Source organism: the organism of the source record quoted next, unplaced genomic scaffold (genome assembly GCF_019419815.1).
Source record: "Pyrus x bretschneideri cultivar Hongxiangsu unplaced genomic scaffold, Pyrus_bretschneideri_v1 Contig65, whole genome shotgun sequence".
In the NCBI taxonomy this organism is placed as follows: Eukaryota; Viridiplantae; Streptophyta; class Magnoliopsida; order Rosales; family Rosaceae; genus Pyrus; species Pyrus x bretschneideri.
Genome location: NW_025999804.1, coordinates 406682 through 415741, shown reverse-complemented (window position 1 = coordinate 415741; position 9060 = coordinate 406682). Strand labels below are relative to the sequence as shown.

At 35.5% G+C, this 9060-nt stretch overlaps 2 protein-coding genes and 1 long non-coding RNA gene across 3 annotated transcripts; 2 read left to right on the top strand and 1 right to left on the bottom strand.

Annotated features, from left to right (window-relative positions):
- Positions 1-231: 231 nt before the first annotated feature.
- LOC125472152 lies at positions 232-1217 on the bottom strand. The gene is made up of 2 exons (XM_048573252.1): positions 1056-1217; positions 232-807 (listed from the first exon to the last, which is right to left on the bottom strand). Exons 1-2 carry the CDS (start codon positions 1215-1217, stop codon positions 232-234), a joined length of 738 nt encoding a protein of 245 aa, XP_048429209.1.
- A 498-nt stretch (positions 1218-1715) lies between these two features.
- Positions 1716-6108, top strand: LOC125472165. The gene is made up of 3 exons (XR_007254080.1): positions 1716-1742; positions 2165-2238; positions 6048-6108. It is a non-coding gene; the product is annotated as an uncharacterized LOC125472165 (long non-coding RNA).
- A 20-nt stretch (positions 6109-6128) lies between these two features.
- On the top strand, positions 6129-7043 carry LOC103962104. Its single transcript, XM_048573251.1, has 2 exons — positions 6129-6392; positions 6468-7043. Exon 2 carries the CDS (start codon positions 6516-6518, stop codon positions 7041-7043), a length of 528 nt encoding a protein of 175 aa, XP_048429208.1. The 5' UTR covers positions 6129-6392; positions 6468-6515.
- The last annotated feature ends 2017 nt before the right edge of the window (positions 7044-9060 follow it).

Here is a 9060-nt window from a genome sequence, read left to right as displayed (position 1 = left end):
GGTGTTCATATTGAATATACCTTTAACCTAACACATAATTCAACATTCCACAAGTCATAATCCAACAATCACTAAGAAGTCATAATCCGACATTCAAGAACAAGTCAATCCAACGTTTAACAAGAAATCATAATCCAACATTCAATAAACACAAAATACAAGCAACATTCAACACATAGTCTTAATGCAAAGTACAAACTACACAAAGTCCTAATTCATAGTTATAGCTTCTTATTGTTCTTTGTTGAACATATATTTCAACCAAGTCAGCTGGACTTCAGGATCTTGTATCGTGGTAAACACCTCTCGCTTCTCTGCAGAACAAAATAAACATGTAGCAAACAACCATAACTCGCTAGGTGGCTCACAACCAGGCAATTGTGCAACAACCGCTAACACTTCCAGAATACTACTACCTATATGCAGCGACCTGATCAATGAGTTTGCAGAACTCCTAGTTTCACAAGCTTCAACAAGACGGTCAATTTGACCACAAAGTTTTGCAGCACCTCCAATTTTTTTCCCTTTCTTATCAACCTTCTTCTTTTGCAATTCTCCTTGGTTAGCCGCTCTTTTTTTTCCCTTCCTACTTGCTTGCCTTAGATCCTGCATAGTTTCAGTTTCTTCCTCATCATATGAATCAATTTGTCCTACAGATTCCTCTCTTGACTCTGGTGGTAGTACTCCAGATGAAGGTGCCCAGGCATGTTCACCGGTAGCAATTGTACTCAAGAACATTCTATCTAACTTGTCCTCCATCTCAGGACTAATGCCTTTTTTTCGCAATTTTCCATATTCTTTGTTTATCTACAAGTAAGAAAGAATATGGTTAATACATATTGCATGATATCATAATACATATTAAAAGATAAATACACAAACCTGAATTTTATTGTTCCACCACTCCTTAGAGGCATCAACAGTACCCTTGCTTGAATTCCACCCTAGGCCAGTTTCTTTACCAACTAGCTCTTTCCACAACTTCCACTCATTTTTAAGTGCATCCCACTTATTTTTCAGTTGTTTTTTTTTTCATAATCATGCCCTATCTCTGCCTTGAAGTTAGCTCTAATATTTGCATATCCTTCTTTGTCAAAGTGAGTGCCCGGACGATGTCCGGCCTCAACCTCCTTGATGCAAACATCACAAAATATTGATATATTGTACACATTCCATGTAGCTACAGGATTTGACGAAGATGCCCCCTTCTTTGCCATCGATACCAACTACTGATTTGTATATATACATACATATATGTATATACATACATACATATATATATATATATATATATATTAAAACACGAACAAATGATATTGTAATATAACCAAGAAATAACCAATAAATGATGACTCGCTTGATGACTCGACTTCGGTGCAGTTTAGGATAGAGGTGATTAAAAAAAAAGCTACTATGAAAAAAAGCTATGAAAATTTTTGGTGTTTGGTAAACTTTGAAAAGCAGCTTTGTTTCAAAGTTTGGGGTGAAAAAAAACCAAAAACCTGAAGCTGACAAGAAGCTGCAAATAGCAGCTTCCAAAAAACAGCTTATTTTCAAAACACACGGGTGAACAGTGTACGTTTAATGAAATATTGAATAACCCAAAACTGCCCTCCTTTCCCTTCACCTCACCTTTCAGAGCTCTCGCACATAACCCGAACCAGGAGTTTCTCCACTTTCTTGTTCGCTCGTTCTCTCGTTCCAAAAACTAGCGATCTCTCTCGTTCTCCAGGTTTCTCCAGGTAAGCTTCTCTTGTAAAATTTTTTTATTTATTTGTTTGGATTTTTCAAATTGGGGATGGGGAGATTAGGGAAAGAGGGGTGGGAAGAGCAAAGGGATGAGGGTATGGGTGTCGGGAAAAACAATTGGGGATGGAGGGTGGGGAAAAATTAATTGGGGAAGGTGATATGGTTTGTGGAAAAAATTAATTGGGAAAAAATTAATTGGGGAAAAAAATTAGGGTTTGTGGAGGAAACAAAAAAAATTGAGAGAGAAGTTTGATTACTTCTGTATTCGTTTTTTTAAAGAAAGTCTGCTTCTGATTTGGGTTTATGTAAGGGATAATTTGCTTTGTTCTACTTCTAATCTGTGAACTGTGCTTCTGATTTGTCATGTGTTTTTTGGGTCAAAATATTCCTCAGAAGTTCCGGGTTTATGTTGCAGGTGACACATTAGAAGATCCCAGGATTGAAGATCGCAGCCAAGAAGTCAGAGGGTTTATATTCTCCAAAATTCTGGTTTGTTTTCCTTGATATGCACAAGTTACAATAAATTTTATTATTAAAAGATTCTGAGTTTTAAGCATGGACACTCTTACTCTCTTTGGTTTTTGCTGGAAAGCTTAATTTTTTTTTACATGATGCCATTGTATTTTCCCTTTCACTAATGACACAAATTGAGTCCAAGAATTTTCATAAGTCTAGACTGGGAAAATATCAAAATAAATCCGGAAGAAGAATTTGAAACAGCTTTTGTTTCAATTTCTTTTGTCCTTTGATTATTGGAAACAGAAAGAGGAAATAAATAGAAAAGGGAACAAGAAATTCTTAGGTTTATGTGATTATCACCTCTAGGTTTTGTTTATCTGTTCATGATTTTGTTCATATTAGAGATAATACGAACTTGATCAGGAATAGATGAGTTTCCAAACTGAGTATGAAATTAAGTTGCAGCTCACATTAGATTTTTTTTGTTTGTTTTTATTTTGTTTTTTTTTAAAATTGTCTATCATTTGGATTTCAAGTTAGGGAAGGGCAATTTTAGGCATTATGAATGTTTCACCCGTTTTGCCTTCTAACTTCATATATACCATGTAGAGATAAAAGGGGAATGCTTGTATATGAATTGGAATGCATCTTTATTTTCTGGATGGTATTCTGTACATTTTACTTGAGATACCAATTTATACATTGTTTAACACTCAAATTGTGAATATAATTTCTAGATTTTCATAATCCACAGATACACCATACGCAGATTAATTTAGTTATAGGAAATTATAGGGAAGATGGGTTGGAAGGGTTACTGGACCCAACTAATATTAAACAAAAGAAAATAGTGGATACATTAAAGCTTGTAGTCTTATGATAATATCATTGCTGAAATAACAGGAATCCAGTTTTGTATTTTTTTCATGTGGGGGTTATTTTCAGGGTATGACTAACAAATCACTCAAATATGTGGAAAGAATTTGAACTAAACTTATTCCAAGAATTCTCATAGCTTTTTTTCATAGTAGCTTTTTTTTTAATCACCTTAAGGAGTCCCGAGCTATAGCTAAAGCATTTAAACACAACTGTAGTAAGGGATCATTTATATATGTATGTATATATATGTATGTATGTATGTAATTTGGTGCTGCTAAAATTGTTTTTACAGGAGCATTTAAACACAGCTGCATACCTGTTTTAGTTTTAAATTTTCTTACACTTCCCGAACTCGAAAATCAATGAAATTTTGATACAACTTAGTTTCGGGTGTCTACTTTGGATCTGGAAATTTTCACGTGTTTTGGTTGCACGAGCTATTTTTGGTGAATTTTACGGTTCAGGTCACTTTTGTTATTCTCTTTCGGTTATATTTATAATTCGCTCAACTTTGCTGGCTACATGCTCTCAATCATTGGGAAAAATGTAAATTGGATTCGCGGTTCCACTGTCATAGTTTGCCTCAATTTCACAGTTAGTCTGTCAAACCCGTGTTTCTGTTTATGATGAGTATATCTGTGTGCTTCAAGACATTTGATTTAACAAAAAGGGTTTTCTTAGAAATGAGATCAGATTCTTTCTTCATTATTTAGAAAACCTGTGAAGGGAAGATACATGGGTAATGCTACTTCTGTCTGTGTTTGATTGGTTTTTGCCAAAATTGATCTTTTTCTAACGAGCGAATAGTATGTTCTCCAAACTACTATTGGTTTCTATTTCAGGAAAATGTCTTTAAGCTGCTTGAGACAAAACTGTGATGTAATCATTTATTGGTTATGTATGTCTTTAAGCTGCTTGAGACAAAACTTTGAGTTGGCCCACACCATAAATTTATAGAACCCAAACTGTGATGTAATCATTTATTGGTTATGTATGTATATGTATTTATATGTATGTATATATACAAATTGTGAACCAAAACTATGATGTAATCTTTTGTATGTATATGTATGTATATGTATTACAAACTGTAAGTGTACGTGAGTGTACGTGCACGCGTACTACCATAGGCAATGATCAAGGGATAGATGATACCAATGATCAAGGGATCGCTTCCTCTGCTATGCTTTCTACCCATGAAAGAAAAATCTTCTCCCTTAACTGTTTCCACTTCAAACGTTGTCCCCACACACGTCTAAGTGAAGAACGCATCTTTGCCTTGGACTCGGCACTACATAAAAGTCAAATTTTTGTCAAATTATGTACCACATTAGTATGTTCTTTGGGGACTCAGCCACCCACAGAGCAAGACATAAAGGATACAAATGGATCTTTCAGCAGTTGTGCGCTGCATGCAGCCTACAACTGTTGACTTCTATATTGTATGTGAAACAAAAGTGATCATGTTTACTTGGCTAGCAGGCCTAAAAGAACTTCGAACTAAGCTCTCTCTCTCTCTCTCCACCCAAATGCAAAAGTAAGAAAATACTTGCAAGGACATATAGAACGTTATCTATGAATGATTATTAACTTGTCTAACTACTCAAAGGAGCATTTGAGATAGAAATAAACATAAATTTTAGGGTGCATATCGTCCTTTACATTATATCGTTGTAATTCTTATAACATTTCACAAACATTAATCAAAATGAAATCCAGTGGCCCATAAAGGCCTAATAACTATTTGAACGAGGATCAAAAGTTAGAAGGCATTTAAAGTTCATGGTGACTCCAGAAAAACTTACAGCACTAAGTTCCTAACTTCCTTCCATATAGTCATCAATCACAGCATTTGTCTAGCTCCCCATCTCTGTGAATAGATATCTTTTAAAGTGTAAAAGCCACGATTGACAATGAGCAGTAAGCTAAAAATAACTCTCCACTCATTCAGATCCTAAACCTCCTTTTGGTTTGATATTATATCAATAACCCAAACTGTGATGTAATCATTTATTGGTTACTTCTTGGCTGCGATCTTCAATCCTGGGATCTTCTAATGTGTCACCTGCAACATAAACCCGGAACTTTTGAGGAATATTTTGACCCAAAAAACACATGACAAATCAGAAGCACAGTTCACAGATTAGAAGCAGAGCAAAACAACTTATCCCTTACATAAACCCAAATCAGAAGCAGACCTTCTTTAAAAAAACGAATACAGAAGTAATCAAACTTCTCTCTCAATTTTTTTTGTTTCCTCCACAAACCCTAATTTTTTTCCCCAATTAATTTTTTCCCAATTAATTTTTTCCACAAACCATATCACCTTCCCCAATTAATTTTTCCCCACCCTCCATCCCCAATTGTTTTTCCCGACACCCATACCCTCATCCCTTTGCTCTTCCCACCCCTCTTTCCCTAATCTCCCCATCCCCAATTTGAAAAATCCAAACAAATAAATAAAAAAATTTTACAAGAGAAGCTTACCTGGAGAAACCTGGAGAACGAGAGAGATCGCTAGTTTTTGGAACGAGAGAACGAGCGAACAAGAAAGTGGAGAAACTCCTGGTTCGGGTTATGTGCGAGAGCTCTGAAAGGTGAGGTGAAGGGAAAGGAGGGCAGTTTTGGGTTATTCAATATTTCATTAAACGTACACTGTTCACCCGTGTGTTTTGAAAATATGCTGTTTTTTGGAAGCTGCTATTTGCAGCTTCTTGTCAGCGTCAGGTTTTGGGCTTTTTTTCACCCCAAACTTTGAAACAAAGCTGCTTTTCAAAGTTTACCAAACACCAAAAATTTTCATAGCTTTTTTTCATAGTAGCTTTTTTTTTAATCACCTCTATCCCAAACTGCACCGAAGTCGAGTCATCAAGTGAGTCATCATTTATTGGTTATTTCTTGGTTATATTACAATATCATTTGTTTGTGTTTTAATATATATATGTATATATACAAATCAGTAGTTGGTATCGATGGCAAAGAAGGGGGCATCTTCGTCAAATCCTGTAGCTACATGGAATGTGTACAATATATCAATATTTTGTGATGTTTGCATCAAGGAGGTTGAGGCCGGACATCGTCCAGGCACTCACTTTGACAAAGAAGGATATGCAAATATTAGAGCTAACTTCAAGGCAGAGACAGGGCATGATTATGAAAAAAAACAACTGAAAAATAAGTGGGATGCACTTAAAAATGAGTGGAAGTTGTGGAAAGAGCTAGTTGGTAAAGAAACTGGCCTAGGGTGGAATTCAAGCAAGGGTACCGTTGATGCCTCTGAGGAGTGGTGGAACAATAAAATTCAGGTTTGTGTATTTATATTTTAATATGTATTATGATATCATGCAATATGTATTAACCATATTCTTTCTTACTTGTAGATAAACAAAGAATATGGAAAATTGCGAAAAAAAGGCATTAGTCCTGAGATGGAGGACAAGTTAGATAGGATGTTCTTGAGTACAATTGCTACCGGTGAACATGCCTGGGCACCTTCATCTGGAGTACTACCACCAGAGTCAAGAGAGGAATCTGTAGGACAAATTGATTCATATGATGAGGAAGAAATTGAGACTATGCAGGATCTAAGGCAAGCAAGTAGGAAGGGAAAAAAAAGAGCGGCTAACCAAGGAGAATTGCAAAAGAAGAAGGTTGATAAGAAAGGGAAAAAAATTGGAGGTGCTGCAAAACTTTGTGGTCAAATTGACCGTCTTGTTGAAGCTTGTGAAACTAGGAGTTCTGCAAACTCATTGATGAGGTCACTGCATATAGGTAGTAGTATTCTGGAAGTGTTAGCGGTTGTTGCACAATTGCCTGGTTGTGAGCCACCTAGCGAGTTATGGTTGTTTGCTACATGTTTATTTTGTTCTGCAGAGAAGCGAGAGGTGTTTACCACGATACAAGATCCTGAAGTCCAGCAGACTTGGTTGAAATATATGTTCAACAAAGAACAATAAGAAGCTATAACTATGAATTAGGACTTTGTGGAGTTTGTACTTTGCATTAAGACTATGTGTTGAATGTTGCTTGTATTTTGTGTTTATTGAATGTTGGATTATGATTTCTTGTTAAACGTTGGATTGACTTGTTCTTGAATGTCGGATTATGACTTCTTAGTGATTGTTAGATTATGACTTGTGGAATGTTGATTTATGTGTTAGGTTAAAGGTATATTCAATATGAACACCTCTGATGATGATGTTGAGGAGTTGGGGGATGGTCTAATTATATGCGCTGTAGCGAGAGCTGTTGAAACATATTATTTAAAATATGTCCACAAAACTCCATGTATGAATTCTTCCCATACAAGTAATATTTGGTTGATGGAAGTACTGCAAGGAAATGATGTGCGATGCTATAGAATGTTTAGGATGAACAAAGATGTCTTTCATAGATTATCCAATGACTTGCAAACTAATTATGGATTGAAAGGTTCAAGGAAAATGAATGCAACTGAAATATTAGGAATGTTCTTGCATATGTTGGGACATGGTGTGAAAAATAGATTAGCTCAAGAGAGATTTCAACATTCTGGTGAGACTGTTAGTAGATATTTTGGTGCTATGTTGGATATCGTATGTAAGATGGCAATAGATATTATCAAACCAATGGATTCGGAGTTTCGTGGCATTCCCCCAGAAATAAGGAGAGATACAAGATACATGCCTTATTTTAAGGTAAAGTTTGACTCGTCTTTTAACTTATTTGCAAACTATAAGTGTAGATTGACGGTTTTCTTCTATATTATTATTTTTAGGATTGTATTGGTGCCATAGACGGAGTGCATGTTGAGGCTTCAATACCACCTCCGGATCAAGTTCCATACATTGGTAGGAAAGGAATACCGACTCAAAATGTTATGGCTGCATGTAATTTTGACATGCAATTCACATTTGCTTGTGCCGGATGGGAAGGCACTGCACATGATACAAGGGTTTTTCTATCCGTGCTAGGGAATCCAAATTTAAACTTTTTTGAGCCTCCAAATTGTAATCTTCATACTTTTATTATAACATTTTACATACTTGCTTTGTATAATTATTACAATACAAAACAAATTTTCAATTGTCAGGAAAATATTACTTGGTAGATGCGGGGTACCCACAAATGAGAGGTTATTTGGGACCATATAAAGGTGAAAGATATCACCTCCCGGACTTTCGTAGGGGTGTTGAACCAACGGGTCACAAAGAGGTATTCAACCACAGGCATTCTTCTCTTAGGAGCATCATTGAACGAACTTTTGGGGTATGGAAGAAAAGATGGGCAATTTTAAGGGATATGCCTAATTACCCGTTCAATAAGCAAGTGAAGATTGTCATTGCTACAATGGCTCTTCATAACTACATACGGAGGTATTCTGAACGTGATCGTCATTTTGATGACCCCAGGGACTTTTGCGAAGAAAGCGATAGTAGTGATGATGATGATGATGAATATCAAAATTATCAAGTTGAAGGATCACATAAGATAGAGGCATTAAGAAATAGAATAGCAACAAGTTTGATGAATGCATCTAATTAGACTACTTTCAAGTACATTAACAATATTGTACTAATGAATCCTAGCTATTCACTCTAAAATATTTCTATTAAAGTAGTTTGTCATACTAATTAATATTTAAGATAAAGTTTATAAATATTTTTCTTCTAAAAATAAAATATATTTAGTAATTCATTTTTATTTGTTAAGAAAATTAAATTAATAGCACATCTAGTATTATACCTTTTTTGGTCATTTCACACAGTCACTGCTGTTTTACAAAAAAGTTTACCAAACACTATCATACTGCTTTTTTTTTTCCAAAAGCACTTTTACAAAAAAGTTTGCCAAACACTTTGCTGCTTTATTTCACAGCCGCTTATTTTCACAGCACAGCCGCTTATTCTCACAGCAGCTTTTTTTCAAAGCACAGTAATACCAAACCAGCCCTTAGAGTGGCTGCATAAAAAAGAATGTCATTCCGCCGCGATT

Bases quoted from the DNA above. Each gene is read 5' to 3' on its own strand.
- LOC125472152 (XM_048573252.1), bottom strand. From the start codon at position 1,217: ATGGCAAAGAAGGGGGCATCTTCGTCAAATCCTGTAGCTACATGGAAT. The intron at 808-1,055 runs GCAGAGATAGGG...TCTTACTTGTAG, and splicing joins ATATTAGAGCTAACTTCAAG to ATAAACAAAGAATATGGAAA.
- LOC103962104 (XM_048573251.1), top strand. From the start codon at position 6,516: ATGGAGGACAAGTTAGATAGGATGTTCTTGAGTACAATTGCTACCGGT.